We start from the raw sequence: 18,261 nt of genomic DNA, 5'->3' as shown, positions 1-18,261 counted from the left end.
TGACCGTCGCTCGGCACTTACGAGGCAGGACAGCGCTCTATAAAAGAGAGGGCAGCGGTGAGCCAAACCACAGAGTGTAAACTGTGAGGAACTTCTTCCACCGGGAGACAGAAGCAGCTTTGTTCCTTCGTCCGGTTCTCCTTGAGCTGACTCGCTGGGGTAACCCCTGGTTCACTTCTGGTTTGGTGGTTTGGTTCTTCTGCCAAACCAACGCGGGACGCTTGATAAATAGGTCGGAGCGCGCGCTGGCAGCAGGCTCTTCCCAGAAGTCTCTCGGCCTGAGCAGTGGAGGTGAGCAGGAAGTTACCTTGAATTTACTGTTGGCTCTTGTCAAAACTCTGCTAACTATATATAATAACTTTTATTCCCACAGAGGTGGCTCGTGACCAGTTACATTTTATCAGTTATTTATTTGACAAAACCTTTACTTTTACTTGAATAATATTGTTATTAAATGTTTAGTTCTTAGAAAAGTGTCCGATAGTACTGTTATATTTCATATTTCATAGCTTTACAGCTTTATTCATGATTTTTTTTATCACTGTCTATGAGGACAATATTAAAGGATTAATCAGAAAGCTAGTTTTAAAAAATTAATAAAGTTCCTTATTTGATGCAGACGAGACAGTTTGAAGTGTTTAAAGTGCTGGAATTGAAGCGAAATTTAGTCTCAAGTTAAACATTCATGAGTGACGTAGCGACGTAAAAGGAAATATAAATAAATTATAAGTGCAATTATCAAGCTGAACATGTCACTATGTTCAATCCATTTTCCTTGTGAGAAATAGTTTCCTACTCGAACTTAGTGAATTTGGCTACAATTTATAACAGCCAAAGTCTGTATGTTAAAAGTGTACTTGAATTATTTGTGGGTACAATTAACACTAATACTCTAGTTCAAAGATTTCTCTTTTTCTTAAAATAATATAATAATATTAATATGCTATATTAATATTATAATAACAAAATAAAAATATATAATAGAATATTCTAAATAAAACAGATATATAATAAAATTTTCATAAAATCTCCTACTCCTGCACATTTTTTTTATTAAGGAAGTCTTTAAAAAGCCATTTTTTAAAACTTTTAATATATATATATATATTTTTTTTTTTGACACATCAACTAACCTCATGTTACTGAGTCACTGCCTCAGTAATGTGAGGATGTTACTGTGCCAAAAATAAGTATTCACCGCATGTGCCAGAACACATTTGAAAAAGTCATTCATTATTCGGCACAACACCAAGAGCGAGGCTGAGTCACTTGTAAAAGTTGTGATGCATTAATAGTTCACAGCCTGCATGACTCACGAGGTGAATGATAATTCTGATGTCACATCGTATGTCATGCGTCTCCTCTATAATGTAACAGTTTCACCCAAAAAAAACAAAAAGACAAATTAAAAAAAGAGAAGATTTTAACAGAATTAGGAAGAAAGCAGCATATTTAAAAAATCAAAAAACTGTGCAAAATCTAAAATCTAGATGAAATCTGGACATAAATGTTTGTATTTTATTGCTATAATTTGTAATATTATAAATTACAAAACATGGGGAGTTGATAGAAAACATTTTATTGTAATTATGATAGCTGGGATTTTCTTGCTTAGACTTTGCTTTCTCCAGTTTGTCCTCTGACTCTAATTCCAGCTTTCTCATATCATTCTTACTTTTTAAAGGGGCAGTGTTGCATAAAATAAACTTTTTAGAACTGTACAGCATGCCAAAATGTTATTTTCTTAAAACCTGGAGTGTTTAAAGGGCTGAGCAAAACTCGTGAGTGGGCCTAGCTCCGCCTTCAAGGCACAGCTCCTCCTCTGAACTGCTATTAACATGCACCCTTCAACTGTGATTCCTCGACTCAGCTCCTTCAGACTAGTCAGCATCAATTAGCTGGGGGACCTTCACACCTGCTGAACTTGTTATAGGAATTACTTCTTAGTGCAACACTGGTAAAAACGTTGTTAAAGTGTTAATAAAGGAGCCATGTTGTGATGAGATAATGAGCAATGCCACATTAGTTCATTCAGTTGTCCAAAGTTACATTATTCACTTTGCCACTTTTTCAAAATAGCTGTTTTAAACTTGAGTCACTGTTGCAATCAAATCTCCAAGCGAAGCTGAATCTGCAACATGAAAACTGGCTTGTGGTAGCAACACTATAGCGAAAGAACATCAAATATTGGCAGTTATATTGACAACTGTAAAGAAAAAAAAAAACAGGATGATTTTTTTTTTTAGTTTGTGAAACATGATTTCTGATAACGTTCTTCAGAAAATGATTTTGTAACTGCACAGATTGTAATCGTCTGCAGAGACGGCTTTCTGAGGAACTTTCCAGAGCCCCTGCTGTCTAACAAATCCACCTGTGAGGCGGAGAAAAATACGATTGAATTCAGACAGGAATTTGAAGAAATGCAAATGAGTGTGTGAACAGTTTGAGAAAGAACTTTGTCTCTTTCAGCTAATGGACGTCTTCAAGCTTCTCCTGTCCGTCGTCATGATGATGTCAGCGTCTGAGGGAGACCAGGTAGTGTGTGCACAAAGAGCATCGACGAAAGAAAAGAGAAACGTTATTCGTTTTCATCATTTAGAGGTAGTCAGACTCATGAGGCCAGACTGGGATGCAGGACGTAAGAAATATGATCATTTATGTGACTGCAGAGTTTATGATGAGAGACACAGTTCATCATGTAAACATGCAGACCAGAGGGCAAATTTAAAGGAAAGTTTGTTTTAACTGACTTTAATGACAAATGATAGAGAAAAACAAACATTCTGGAAAATCTGGTTACTCCCCAAAATACTTAATTAAATTTAAAAAAGTAAAAGACGACATATTTTAATAAATAAACTCCACAAAGAGTTTTGCAAAAAGGTCAAATTAAATGTCGTACATTTTCCATTGACCTTTCTCGATTTAAGTATCGTCTTTATCCTCATTTTCAGAAGCATCAGATTCTTCCTGCTTTCACCTGGACCAGGATAAATATAAAGTCATTAAAGGTGAAGCTTTTTATTATGTGCCCCGCGACATGGGCGACCCCAACCTGCCCGATGAAAACATTACGTGGTACAAAAACGGCCCAGAGGTCATGAACATCACCACAGACGAGACACACAGGATCCATTACCATGGAGGAGCGCTGTTTTTCTTAAACATCAGCGCTAACGACGCTGGTTATTATACTGCCAGGTGAGTTCACTTAGTTTTGTTACTTTGCCGTACACTTTGGTTTATTAAAAAAATTATTTTAGCATGCAAAAATGAAAAAATTCTGTCAAACATGAAGCCTCGTCATGGATTTGAGGTATTGTCTAGTTCACCTTTAAAATCCAGGAAACAGAACCCAATGAAACGCCATGAATATCAAAACTAAAGAACAAACTGAATCACAACCAAAACAAAACAAAAGTCCCAAAAGTTTGAACCTAAAGTTTATTCTGTAATTGTGAGAGTCAATAAAAAACAACTTCAGATGTACACAGCCGATCCAAAACAAAATAGAATGACATTGCAATACATTCCTCTGCTAATAGACTGATGAAAAGAAAGGGAGAAAAAAAAAACTCAAGTGAAAGAAGTGACGGTTTTTCCTCCTCTGCCTCAAAGGAGGAAGTGATGCGATCAGTGCAGAAACCTCCAGTTTCAGAGATTGCGTCATCTGTGACAGTACAGTTATATTAGTCGACCACAAAGTGAAATATTTGCTGTCATAATGGTTTTACGGTCTAACACTGCTAGTCCACAAGCTGATCATGGCTGACCAGTTAGTAAGGTTTGTTAAGCAACCAGAGAATATCTGGTTACTAGAGGAAACTCTCTGGGTTTTCACTTTGCATAAAGAAAAATGTTATTAGTTTGAAACCAAAGCTTTTCTAAGGAGTTAATACACCTTGGTACCGGTCATTGGCCCATGACTAGATAGTGTGTTGCAGAGTATTCTGCACTTTTATTGTTAAATGAACAGTTTTTAGTCACAGCAACAGATCTGAGGACATTTATCTCATGACCTTTAGAAGATTCATTAATGCAGCTTTGTATCTTAATTCTGTTGTATTTCTGAGCTACCAGATCCTTTTTCTTCTTCGATGTTTGAGATCAGCTCATCTGTGAACGTTTCTTTCTCCACAGGCACATTGAGCCATCAGGTGAATGTTTCTACTATCACCTGAAGATCGAGGTCTTCAATGAAGCAAGTCGAGAGAATTTGACCTATGGCTCAATCCAAAACTCTGCGCAGAACATAAACATTCCTTGTCCGCAGCCTGTTAAAGACACATGCAAAACATTTAATGGGAAATTCACCTGGTTCCAGGTGAGGGAATCTCTGATCGCTTTATTTTGTGGAAGCGCATCACAAAAGCGATCGGTTTCTAAAATGTTAACAGAAGATTATATTTGAGATTTTTTCCCATCCTTTCTGATGTTTTTCTCATTTTTATTGCAGGGCAAGAATCTCATTCCTGGTGAACATAAAGGAAACCTGTGGATAAATGATGCAACAAAAGATGATGAGGACATCTACACCTGCTTATGTACCTGGACTCACAACCACATGGTGTACAATTCTTCTGGTTCCAGGAAACTTTTTGTTTTAGGTGAGTCCTTTAGATGGTTGGCTATTCAGACGAAGGCAGGAATGTGCTTTGGATTAATACATATAAAGCCAAGTGAAAAAGTGTTTGCTCCTTCTCTGATTTATTCAGTTTTTTCTTCTTTGTTACATTTGTTTCATTAAGCACTGGGAAATATTTGAGAGAGCATTACCTATAATTCAGTTTTATTGGCTCCAGCTTCTGCAGAGGACCACACAATGAAAATCTTTCTGTTTTGCTCCCTTATAGAGAAAGCTGTTTATGAAAAAGTGAAAATCATCTCTCCAAACACTAAGGAGCAGCTGGTTAAGAAAGGTAAGAAAACTTCCTAAAACATTGACTTCACAACTCCTCAGTCTCAGTTTCTGTGCTTTTATCACAGGAAAGTTATAGTCAGAGAAAATGAACTGCTTAAAAATAATACTTTTCTCATGATATTTGAGGTGAGGTCATTTCACTTGTTCAGCACATTTTCAGCAGCAAAGCAATTCAAAGTGCTGCACATGAATTAGAAGGAAATACAAACAAAACAAAAGAAAAACAAGTGAAAATAAAAGTACATATTGGTTCTCCATGGATAAGAATAAGATTTTATAAACTAACAGGGGTTTCTCAAGATCCTTGATCTGATAAGATGAGATGTTGGTTCTCCATGTCTGAATCTATAAAATAGATGGTCCTAAATGTTGATCTGACGTTACGAGTAGCTTTGGTGGTGTTTCCTGCATTATTAACTTTGCTTTTTTACTTTTGGACTGCCATGTTCTAATGGCAGAACATTAGAACATGTTTTAATTTTGCTAACGCTGTTGATTCAGCTGAATATTTACTTCAGTTAAATGGCATAAATTGATGTACAATTATAAATATAAAAATTAGTTGTTTTTTTTGGTGTGAAATGCATTCATCTGGCTGCAGATGAATGCAAATAACTCTTCAGTAGAAGTGAAACATTGCTATGAAACACAGAGACAGTGAATGGAAACTATATTTCAATGTAACAAACCATCATGTGTTCAACAGGCTCCAGCATGAAGCTGAACTGCACTGTTGACTGTGGGATCAATGCAGAACGGGAGTGTGAGGCCACCTGGTTGATCAATGGAAGCCCAGCAAAGCAGATGAACGGATACAACGAAACCACCAAGTTGTAAGTCTGAACATTATGTTAACTATTCTGAGGTAAATTTAGATTATAATTCTGAATTTGAACTTTTTCCACCCGACGCTGTCCGATTTCCTAATGGAATATTTAGTAATAATCTATTAGAAAAGTTGAATGAAGTTATTTAAAATGAAAATTGACATTTAAGTTGGTCTCGTAGCAGTTTTGTGGCATAACAATTTAGTCAAATGCTTACATCAACACACTAATGTTAAAGCAAATCGTTTTTCTCTGTTTGTTTACCAGTGATGTTCCAACGTCTTAATGAAGTACATTTTATTTTTCTTCTCAGAGAGATAGAGGATCCTTCAAAGAAAACCTTCTTCACAGCGACTCTGACCATCGCAAAGGTTTCAGCAGAAGATTTCCAGCATGAGTTTAAGTGTCAGGGTTCAGGCTTTTATACGGCAGCCTTTTCAACTCTGACTCTGAAGAACGATGGTTAGTGTCAGGATGCGTTCCTAAACTTTACAGCCTCTGCTTCTGCAAATGTGATATTTGTAGAAGCAACTGTTAATGTTGCTGGCGATATTACGCTGACCCAAACGAACAACCATCATCATCCTGGCATATCCATGTTTATTTGGTTTGGTTTGTGCATGTTTGATTGCGTACCTTGTGTTACTTATATTAAATTTTTCTTGGCAAATTCTGTTGATTTTTCTGTCGTTAAGTTGTTACCATATAAGTTAATTCCTCTGCGTTTGCTTATTTTTGTTTTGATCTGCATCCTGTAATGGAGGGTTTTCACATGTGGGCCTTAAAATTCATTCAGACAGCTTTTTAGTTCTCATTAGTAGCTTCATCTTTCTTGAGCTAGAAAGATGAAGCTCTAAACTTCTTACACCGGCTCCTTGAAGTGAACACAGCAGATTGTTCACACTGAAGTCACCCAATTCCGATTTCTTTGACGTAGTGCGACCTTTATCCGATCTTTTCATGAAAATCTGTACAGCACAGGTCGGATTCTTTTCGAATGCGACCCAGGCCACTTGCATATCCAATTCATTGCATATCCGAACTGAACGTCACTGATACTCAACAAATCTCACTGTTCTGCGTCCTGATACAAGCACCTTTAGCAACCACGTTTACTTCTACAAACACTTTCAGGTCGTTTGCCTGTTCAGGCTTACAGGTCGTCTATTTGTGGCAGTGAACGGCCCTGGCAAAAAAAAAAAAATCGTAATTGGGTCACTTCAGGCTGCAGTGTGAACGCAGCCAAAATCGCTTTTGTTAGCTTGTAAATCACTTTACAGCTAAGTCCAAGACACACTAAAGATGCGTTACAGAAAACTGCAAAAATGCTGAAACACTGAGTTTCTTTAAATTAAGGATGACATTTTATTTGGTATATTTCTTTTTGATGTATCTTTAATAACTCCTGGGACATCACAAAGTGTAGCCTGGGTTTCAAACTGGCATCACTGTCCCTTCCTTTGCTACGACAACGTAATGCTTTATGCTTGTTTGTTGTTGTATTTTATTTCTAGTCACGTAAAAAACGCTTCTGAATTACTTTGTTGCTGAAAATGCTCCATTTCAAATAAAATTGCCTTCCCTTCCCTTGCATGAATATTATTTCCTTTAAACTTTTGCCAAGTTTTGTACTTTGGGTTTCAGATCTTTATAGTTCAGAAACTATAAAGACGGGAAACTTATCTTCAACATTTGTTTTTTTTGTTTTTCCTTTTGAGTTGTTTATGACTTTACTACCCGGCTCCAGTGGCCCAGGAGGGTCACACAACACAACAGTAAAAACGACAGGAGTTATGCTAAAACTATTAAGTTCCATATTATTATTTGTCCACATTTTGTTGTAAGACATATATGTTAGGTTTTTTTTTCTTCACTAAATCTTGTTCTCTCACTTTGGTGTGGCTGACATTTTTTTAACATTGTGTAAATCAATTGGATATTATTTACATTTGTTAGAACAGCACAAAGGTAAACAAATAGATTTTCCTGATTTCTCAAAATCTTTTTTGTTTTGTTTTATAAAAACAAAAAAAAGGCTTTTCTGATTTCTAGTGGGTGGCCTAGACATGCTGACCCACTGGAGGTATTCTGGTGTCTCTGCGTTGGAAGCCGGTGGCTTAAACTGAACAATAAATTGCTGTTCTTAGATGAGTTTTGTTGCATTTGTCATGAATCCTACTCAAAAACTCATTTGTATTTGTCTTCCAGAGTCCTTCACGCTCATCGTCGTGTTCCTCGTTGTGGGAGTGGGTCTGGTTTTGTTCGCCGCTGTGGTGGTGAAACATTTTGTCACTAAGTTCGCTCATTTGATGAGGCTCTACTGCACTCCAAGAAGACGCAATGAAGGCACAATATGTTAAAGGTTTTGCTTCCTCAGATGAAACCCGTGGGTCACTCTCAATTTAGAAGGAAGGCTAAATAAATGAGCTGCAATCATTTAACGATTCAGAGACATGAACAATGCGAAATAATGTTTTTTCAAATGAGAAAATTGGTGTTTAGTGAGCTCTAATGTCAGCACTTTTCTTCTACCACCATTGAAATAAACAGTACATTGTTGTGGAGCAAGATGACACCTGGGAGCAAAGGCATATAACGACCAATGAAGAATGTGATGTAGAAATTCGCAACCAATCACTGTAAAAGGTGCCACCTGGTGTACGTTCATACTAAACATAGTGCAGTACTTTTAGAACAGGCTATACCATCTTAACGATGGTCTGGACCCTATTCTACTCAGAATCGACTGGATCTGATTTTACCCTGCATTGGAAACATTGGCAGAGTCCAACTCGGCGAATCAGACCCAATCATATTCAACAAACTCCACGCCTCCAATAAATAAATTGATAACGTCCAGAACGTTTGTATGAAGCCAAGAGTGGAACAAGGGACTGATTTTCACCAAGTGATATACATGTCATAATTCTGCACCACATGAAGACAGTTGTGGTAAATCAGTCCAGATGTGAATAAAGGCAACCAGAGTCAACATTTTGGATGGAGTCAACCAATGGAAAGACAACAAAGTCTTTGATTGATTCTTAAAATCAATAATTCTGACATTTGAAGAGCTGTTGGAATTTAAAATGGCTCAAATTATATTTAAGGCATCTAATAAACCACTACCTAACTCGTTTCATGAAAGGGGACGGGGATATAACTTAAGGATTCATAGTTTATGAACAAACAGACTTTTGTATTTCAATTCATGGTGTGAAATTATGGAGCAAGTGAAATGAGGAGGTAAAAAGTCACATTTTAATACAAGATATAGAATCATGGGTGGGAGATAGCGTTATGTGTTTATGTAAATTGAGGCTGTCGCATATGAGTGTGTGTTGGTATGGATGCACATATTTAGACATCTGTAAACCCAGATTGAAAAGGAAAATTTGTCAGCCTGTGTTTATTTGTTATTTTTCTATTTAATAATGCGGATCCATCTGAAAATGTTGTACGAGTTTATGGGGTAGTTGATCGGTTTCTTACTTGTTCCTGCTCCTTTTCGAGCCTGTTGAATATGTGTCTTTCCATTCCTTGTTCATGTGTGTGATTTCTGTGACTTCTGTCATGTTCAAAATAAATAAATTCAAAATTGTGACGATACTGTCTGTTCCCATTGCTCAACTATTCTGTACATGTGGAGGAACCACTGTGGTAGAGGTGTGATTGATTAGTACAATAGAATAGAATAGAATTTATTAATCCCCAAGGGGATTAGCTATTCCAGCTGTGTATTTTTATTATTTAAAATAAAAATATATTTAAAAGATGCTTCATAATATGAATACAAAGCTGCCAGAAAGTGGTGTATTTCTCTGAAATACCGCACATGCGCAGTGCTATCCTCCTCCGCGTCCAGCAGATGGCGGTAAACCTCTTGCATCCACAAATAAACCCTATAAAAGAAATACAGCAGATTTAATAAAAAGTAACAATTCAGTTGAGTCTCATGTAAAATTAACCTACACTTTGATGAACTTCTTGAGTTTATCCCACGCTACCATTTTGAAGCGTGGGATATTGTGCGCTAAATGAGTAAAATACATCAGTGTCATTCACTTAGTGCTAACTAGGCTAACTAGGCTAATTTGGGGCCGTTTCGGAGAGCGTAACATAATGTACAAATCAGACGTGTCGTTACCGTTTGCGGCCGCTAGATGGAGACATTACAGCAGGCTCGGTGAGGAGGTCAGGAGGGGACACTTCCTCCTCTGTCAGCGCGCGCCGTATTTTAGATGTGACACAGCATGAAGAGACAGCTGAGTGTTGTGACTCCAGCCTGTGCAGTCATGGAGGAGAAGTGTAATACATGATGGAGGGTTGAGTCAAGACGCCTGTGAAGGTAGGTGGAGACCCGTTACTAGCAGGTTCATCCAGGACATAGAAAGTGTTTTAAGTTTTCCTGACAGGGGGGCAGTTTCCTCTCCTGTCACTTCACAGTCAGAGCCGACATGATCTTCAATGGGGAAAAAGCCAGAATACAAAATAAAAGAGCCTGCTGGCATTGTCTTCTTTTTAGATTCTAAACAGCACAATAATAAACTGGAGAACAACCAGTAATTAATGAGTGTCTGCTTGAAGACATGCAGGCGACTGGTTACCAAGTGAAGGTTAAAAACAGAAATCCCTTAAAAAGAGTAATGGGTCCCTCTTTCTACCTCATCTGCAATAAAAATAACATATATGCACATTTTGAACCAGCACCAAACATGCTATTTGATATCGTCACATTTCTGCATCAAAATATTTATTATTATCTTATTGTATTGGGCTAATGTCGTTTTTTGCATTTAAATCTGATGGTTTTTATTAGCTGTAAGCGAAAAAATAACAAAAATAAAGGAAAGGCAAATGTCAGCCTGTGTGACATTTGCACATAATTTGTTTCACTTAGTGAACCAAGTGGAATCAATTAACGATATTTTTGTTTGTTTGTTTTGAATGGGTCTGTATTTCACATGGGCCACATTTCTGTGAAGGAGGATTTCTGACCCACTGAACTGCTCTTCTATTTTTAAGCTCATCCTATTGATATGCACATTCTCACCGTTGCCTGGCTGCTAATAAACAAGATCTTTGTGGTTTATGGCCGTCACAAATTTACTATTCTCATGTGATTCTTTTTTCTTTTCCTTTTTATCAATTTAGATATTTTCCCATTACCCAAGATGCAGAGCAACAGTATAATGCGGGGGAAAAAAGAAGATAAAAGTCGAAGCACTGGGGTTACGTGGGTGGCTGTTTATATTGTCAGCTTTTTAATAATAATAAAAAAATCAGCTGAAAATGATTTCTTCACTCATGAATTTGTTAGCTTTTTAATCCTTGCAGTATCATAAAGTGAGTTGTTTTTTTCAAATATGATTTGCTCTTAGGCATAAATTCAGCCTGCTTCTCCTTTTGACTCTGTGCATGCTCTGCACATGTCCCCATGTGCCCTTCTACCTCTCTCTCTCTCTTTTTTTTTTTTTTGCAAGCTGCTGGTCAGACTGAGATGCGTGTGTGTGCGTGTGTCAGTGATCAGCAGGAGCAGCACCATGGCACACTCCTAAAGAAAAGGCGGGGGGATGGAAGGGGCTGAATGACGTTTGGCCTGGCAGCTGGGAGCTGCTCCACGCCATTGTTCCCCTCTGACCCCCTGACCCGGCACTCGCCCCGATGACACTCACACACGCACACGTTCACACACCTGCAGATAGGCAGACACATGACCTCGCAGGCACACACACGCACACAGAAGGATGCAGGAGCATATATGTAAACGTGGATCTGTGCTGAAGTGCACTGGAGACACATATGCACTCTGTGTTCAATGAGCCTGCAGGGAGGGGAAGCCGGAGGGCCGAGGGTCGACCATCTATCATGACTTAATGAGAAAGCTGTGAGCGTAAGTGTGTGTGAGGCTGATGTATTAGATGTAAAATAGAGAAAATTTGGTATTAAAATGACAAAAACTTGATTTTATTACTTTCCATAACTACACTGAAGTCTCTTGATGACAAAAAATAAATATATTTCACTTAGTTTTATTGTTATCCTGCTTAAAACTGGTTTTACTCACTTGCGGGGCATAATGCAGATGAGGTGTTATCAGTCCGGCTGAAAGAATAAGTAATTATGATTTTACTTTTTCAACTACCGGTATATGTGAGGAACTTACTGCATTTAGAAAATATCTGCCTTTTCAAAAAACCCTAACCAGGTTGATTTGGTACTTACTTGCAGTTCGAGGAATCTGAAAGAAAATAAAGCAGCTACCAAACACAGGATGATGCACAAGAGAAATTAGCTTTGACAGGATGCACAAAATTCCGACGTTGGAGTATAAATCAATTTTATCGATTAATCAAATTTTCTTGATATTAAATTATTTGAAAATGTGGTATTTTTCTTTTTTTCCTGAGCTGTCAGCTCACCGTCGCCTACCATCTTGTTTTGCTGCTTGTATTTATTATTAAAATATATTTTTACAGTCGATGTGTTGAGCCGTGCGCCGTCCACGCGGCGCCAGGTCTGAGTATTTGTAGCTCATGAGCGCCGGCCAGAACGACTCAGAAGGTCTTATAGAGCAAGTTATCAAATCCGCGTGAGTGGGCACTGATATAATCTCTGTGTGAGGGTTCGGTTTGGGAGAACACCGCACCGAGGTACGCTTCAAGTACAGGAGGGAAGGGAGAGAAGGCAAAGTTGCAAAATGAAAACAATTTTTTCGAAGATGTTTTCTGTACTTTACTTTTAAGAAAAGAAGAAAAAACCTGAGTAAAATCAGAGATCGGATTAAGTGATGAATGGAGAGTTGAGCAGTAACCAGTTGTTGCATTTACTTGAGTAAAAAAAATAAATACTTCTTGGAGCGGTTTTATTAATGCATTTCACTTTTGGCAAGTAATAATAAGGTATCATCAAATTCTGGATAATCTACCTACTCTGAGCAGCTTCAGAAAATAAAGAATAAACGTGTTTTAACAAAAAAATAAATAAAAATGCACCAGATACCGACCCCCAGCTACAGTTCAATTGTCAAGGTTACAATTCTGGTTTGATGTTCTGATGTTTGTTTCTATCTGCAGAAACATTTTTAATACATTTTATAGGAAAAAATCGTTTTTCTTACCTTAATTTTTTGAATTTGTTATTCATTCTTGTTTTTCTTTTGTTTTTGCAAATAACATCAAACTTTGTTCCTGTCTGACGACAATTTTTTTAAGTAATACCAGCTGTATGCAACTTCAGCCTTTGCATTAAACAACACCAGGGTCAAACTCCGTTCTTCTGCATCTTCACTGTCCTGCAGGACATCTGTCCCAGAAGGCTAAAATGTCTCCTTGGCAGGCCATCGTGATCTTGAAGGACTCCATTTTTATTGTCAAATTTGGATTTAAGTACATGTGAAAACTTGTACTGTGAGGTCAGTAGCTTCATTTGACCAACTCAATGAGCAGAGATTTCTGAAAGAACACTTTGCTTCCTGCATGTTCCAGTCATCTTAATTTGGACATTTCTGCTTCCAGTACAATATTATACACTAAATATTTGATGTTGTAAAATGTTGTGAACAGAGTTCCCTCTGTGATCTTGGGTTGGAAATTTTTATTTTCCTCCCATTCCCTGCCCTGATAAATAAGACGAGAGAACTACGGCTCTTTTACTCTGAAGGCTTCCAAGCGCGTTGCCGTGGAGTTTAATTGGTCTGAGTTATGTGGTAAATCCCAGCAATGTGTCTTTCTTTGTGGAGACGCTGAAACACTCCATCTCCATTACACCAAACACAAGCCTGTAAGAAACAGCAGGTGGTGTGTGTGCGCGTGTGTGCGTGTGTTTGTATGTTTTCATGCTGCCTCCTTATGTGACCCCGAGGCCACCGGCCCTAAAGCCAAACTTTTGTCCCTTCAAAGTCCTAAGTGACCCCGTTCCAGCCCCCTCTACACACACACACACACACACACACACACACACACACACACACACACACACACACACACACACACACACCCTCCTGTGGTCTGGTTGGTTTATTTTCCCTCATCATAGGTAGGAGCATATGTAGAGGCTGTTAGTATAGTATTTTGTGACGTGTGTGTGTGTGTGTGTGGGTGTGTGTGTGTGTGTGTGTGTGTGGCTGACACCAGCTGGACTGCCTCTTGGTCTCCCTGTGTCCAGCCCTCAGGCCTTGTTAAGGGGCCGGTATAATCCCTGATCATCGGCTCCGTGTTTATCCAGTGGGCTGAAAGAAGGCCTGCTGCATCTCCTGACGTTTCACTCAGGGTTGATTTTATCATCAGGTGTTTGTTCTTAGTGACTGTATGAGGTGTTAGACAGCTGGAGAATCATTTGTATCAAAGTATATTCATATCTAAAAATGGCCCAGTCAAAGTCCAGCCCTGCATCTCTTTGGGAATCTGTGTCGAACCACAAAATTGAGATCTACAGATGCTAATGGAGACACTGCAGCAAAAGACAGAGGGGCTCAACAATTTGTTGCTTTTCCTTCCATTTCAGAGTTATGCTCTACTTTGTGTTGGCCCAACACGTACAACCCCAATGCAATATATTAAAGTTTGTGGTTGTAGCTGTGATGTATGTAAACATCGGCTGGGATGTCGCATCAGTTCTGGGACTGTAAATCCAATTTGTCGGTGAGAGGAAGATCAAAGTTCTTCCTCACAAGACAACATCGGTATAAATCTTAAAGACGTAGGCTTTGTGTGGCCGGGAGGGAAAACGCAAAGAGACGGCCAGCCAGCGGGCTAGAAAATTTGTTAGCGAGAACTCACTATGCTGAAGTAAGTGTAAAGAAGTTGGGATTGACATTTTGTTCAACTTCACCTGTTAGAAAACATTTCCATTCAGAACTATTGAATTTAGTAAAGGTTAAAACTTGAATTGCCTACATAATGTTCGACGTCATTACACAGTCTAAAGGTTTCATATATAAATAGGCGAAATATTTTTCAAATCTCTTTGGCGCAGACATAGACAAACAAATTTGGAGTTGAGGTGACGCAGAAAAACAATACCAGGTATTTTTTTCCCCCATCTGCCTCATCGCCATGTTGGAAGGACAGACTTTGTGCAGGTCAAGGGGAAGCTGCTTTTATTTATCCAGCGTAAACAGCAGCTAGCTCCGCGCTGGCCTGGTAAGGTGCAGGCAGGCGGCTGAGAGCGGGACACCTGTTCATCCTGCGACTACAAGCAGATGGTCCACATGGCTCCGGCTCCCCAAGGGGAAAACCTGTCAGCTGAGCCCCAATTAGGGAGTCCGAGTCAGAGAAGAGCTGGGGGTGGAGATGGTGGTGGACGCGAGGCTCCGCAGGAAATTACCCTGATTGGGAAATGATGTGAGAAAGACGTGGATTTAGAGAAACGTTTTGGTTTGGTGTTGATTTTCTCTTTCAGTTTTATGTGTGCACCTGACTCCACTCGCTGGTTTCAGAACACCTCAGGTGTTTCCATTGAGCCATTGATGTGGCTTGAAATCATTGAAAGAAATGCAAGCGAGCGTGCCAGAGAGTTGCTGGACTTTTCTTTCGAGAAACAAATTCTCTGGACCAAAACAAACAAAAAAATATTCAACCACCGTGACCTGGAAAGTAAAGAAGTTCTACTGAGTTAAATTTTATTAAAGCAACTTTAGTAACTAAAGTAACTTTAATTTCTTTTTTTTTTTTAGTTTAGTTTTTACATATTTCTTAAAACTAACTATGTTGTGAGATTATAAGACAGATAATTTACGTCCATCAGAAGCAACCAATCAGAGCTAGGACGAGGGTCTTAGCGCTGTCAATCATCCTCGTGTACACAAGCTCCCCCTTTCTCTGCTAAGTTACAGCTGGTTCAGCTCAGCCTAGGTAGCATAGCCACCGACGAATAAACAGCTGTTGTGTAACGGTAAGTTGTTTCGTTGCTGTTAGCACATTTAGCAGCGCACACACCAGCATCACTGACACGGCTATGGCCCTCCTCCGAGCTCTGATTGGTTGTTTGTGACAGAGAGTGAAGCATTTCTGCAGCGTTCATTTGAATACCAAGCAAACAAACTTAATGAAAGCCTAAATATTGTGTCCATAAATAAATGTGTAAATTTAACAAACATTTGTAAATTTGCACCTTATTCTCTTGTCAGTTATACCCAGCTCATCGCCGTGCTGCAGCTGTGTTTAAGGCAGAAGCAGGTCGAGCCACTTGATGCAGTTAACAGATTTGCATAGTAAACAGATTTGCATAGTAAACCTTCTGGCATTTACCGTGAAAACTTTTGAGTGCTCCGCCACAAAGAAAAAGAAAACAGTAATAATAACCTGTAACCTGGCCCTACATGTGACTGATTTGCATAACCCGGGCTTCCCAGGCAGGAAACACTTGGCAGAGCTGAAAGTTGCCCCACAACAATACAGTTTCAGAACGCAGAGACAATAACAGACTGGCAAGTGAGGAAAACGTCAACGGGGAAGTGAAAAATGCTGAGCAGCTTGTAGGTGGTGTTGGTGCGACCATTTTGTTCAAATGGAAGAGGTGGAGCAGATCGAAGGGAAAGGAGTAAAATAACTGGGAAGCAATGAAAGAAATATGTTGAGTTTAAGGTTAAACCTGATTACTGTTGATGTAGTAAAAACTGTTTTCTATAGAACGTATTATTGACTTAACTGGGCATGTCTGTAAGCACTTCACCCCGAGGCATGTCTTTTTTTTTTTTTTAGATATTTGTTACACTAGTCATGTTGTGACAGTGTGATTTGAGACAGATAATCATAAAAAATACTAATAATTGAGCTCCTCTTCCTTCTCCCAGTGCAAACTGGAAACTAGAGGCGGGTCATAGCGTTGTCCGATACATCATGTACAAGCTGCTCACAATGTGTCAGTTTATCAAATACATAAAAAGGTTTATTACATACTGCAGCTTTAAGAAGACAAAAATGACATCTTAAATTCAATATTACATGAGACCGATGATGCAGAAATAAATGGTCATCTGGAACCAACATACAATGTGAAATAGAATAACTTTGACATTAAATTAAAGTTATTTCTTTTTTAGGCTCGCTGTGCTTGCTAAAATGACGGGGAAAAAATTGTTATCATACAATTATTTTTAAAAGTATATTTCATAAAAATTGTCTTCTTAGTTAATTTGTAAAAACATTTTCAGTGTTAATTTTCTTCCAATGTTGACATGTAACCTGTATGTCAAAAACTGAGAGCAAAGATAGTCAGACATCAAAACTGGTTTAACTTGACAGATTAAAGGTGCAATGTGGAGAATAGCCTGACATCTAGTGGTGAAGCTGAATACTGCAACCAAAGCAAAAAAAATCAATGTTCGAGGAGCATTGATGTATTGGGAACATAGACAATGAAAATATGGTTGACGCTTTAGTCCAATCTGACTATTTCTTTTCTAAAATTGATAGCATATTTTCTTTTTCTTTAGCAAGCTGTACACATTTTATGCATAAATAACTTTTTCCCTTTCAATACTTTTTCCATTTTCTTCCATTGGACGCAGACTCACATCCTAGCATCTAATCTGGAATCAAACACCACATTTAGTATAATTTGCGTCATTATCCGAGTCGACCCCGTCCCACAGACAAAGGAGTTGAAGGCAGCAGCCGTCCTCACTGGACCAGGTGTTCCACAGAGCTCTGAGCTGGGTCCTCAGTATTTTGTTTTTCAACTCATGCTTTCTGCTGTGTACACGCGTCTTTGATGCCTCTAAATAAGGTGCATCTCTGTGCAGCTGCCCGCTGAGGGCTCTCCATTTCACCCCCTCCCCAGCATTGTCAACTCACCCCCTCTAGTCCATTCATGGGTTCAGCCGGCGGTGTGTGTGTGTGTGTGTGTGTGTGTGTGTGTGTGTGTGTGTGTGTGTGTGTGTGTGTGTGTGTGTGTGTGTGTGTGTGTGTGTTTTAGCATTTTTCACCATGTAAGACCCATTTTTCCAAAAACATACTACATTGTATGTTTTGGAAATACAACAAGAAGTGCAGTTTTTGGGTTAAGGGTTAGGTTTAGGACTAAGGTTTCAATTGAGTTTTAGGGTTAGGCCTGTACTGGTAATGGTTTGGTTTAATATAATGGGCTGTAGAGATGAATGGTAGTCAATGCAAAGTCCCTGTGATGATAGAAAGACATGGTGTGTGTGTCTGTGTGTGTGTGTGTGAGGTTAAAAAAGGAGAGAGCCGAAAAGGGGTGGAGCTATTTTACCATATCTTAGTGGTCTCTTTTTATTGGTAGATGGACGGGGGATGTTTGGAGAGTGTTGAGAGGAAGCTTTGCTCAAGTCTTGGAGTGAGAGATGTTAGCTAGTTGTCAGATAAGCTGTCGTGGTTTGGGGAGACGGAGCAGCCTCAGTGCAGGGAGGGGACGGTAGATGAGTTACACTCCATCTGTTGTCAGTCACATTGATGAACCTGCCACTTCAGGACATTTTGCACTGAGTTTCCTGATCAAAAAAAGGAGAATGAAACAGGTTGATCTCAGCTTCATTTTCTCAGGTGGATCCCA

General features: G+C 38.9%; 1 protein-coding gene across 1 annotated transcript; it reads left to right on the top strand.

The window, feature by feature from the left end:
• The first annotated feature begins 3,040 nt into the window (after positions 1-3,040).
• On the top strand, positions 3,041-6,824 carry LOC129361190 (uncharacterized). The gene is made up of 6 exons (XM_055031920.1): positions 3,041-3,185; positions 4,107-4,324; positions 4,457-4,607; positions 4,854-4,919; positions 5,628-5,754; positions 6,062-6,824. The coding sequence occupies exons 1-6, from the start codon at positions 3,041-3,043 to the stop codon at positions 6,213-6,215; spliced, it is 861 nt and encodes a 286-aa protein (XP_054887895.1). The 3' UTR covers positions 6,216-6,824.
• Positions 6,825-18,261: the final 11,437 nt, after the last annotated feature.

The sequence above is a fragment of the Poeciliopsis prolifica genome, unplaced genomic scaffold (assembly GCF_027474105.1).
Source record: "Poeciliopsis prolifica strain line A6 unplaced genomic scaffold, Auburn_PproV2 SCAFFOLD007, whole genome shotgun sequence".
Classification (NCBI taxonomy): Eukaryota; Metazoa; Chordata; class Actinopteri; order Cyprinodontiformes; family Poeciliidae; genus Poeciliopsis; species Poeciliopsis prolifica.
The sequence above is the reverse complement of the archived record's forward strand: the minus strand, read 5'-3'. Positions and strand labels throughout refer to the sequence as shown.

What these genes read in the sequence shown, in the direction of transcription:
- LOC129361190 (XM_055031920.1), top strand. Translation starts at nt 3,041, where the DNA reads ATGGGCGACCCCAACCTGCCCGATGAAAACATTACGTGGTACAAAAAC. An exon ending in CATCAGCGCTAACGACGCTG is followed by an intron (nt 3,186 to 4,106) that starts GTTATTATACTG and finishes TCGATGTTTGAG; the next exon opens with ATCAGCTCATCTGTGAACGT. An exon ending in GGAGCAGCTGGTTAAGAAAG is followed by an intron (nt 4,920 to 5,627) that starts GTAAGAAAACTT and finishes TGTGTTCAACAG; the next exon opens with GCTCCAGCATGAAGCTGAAC.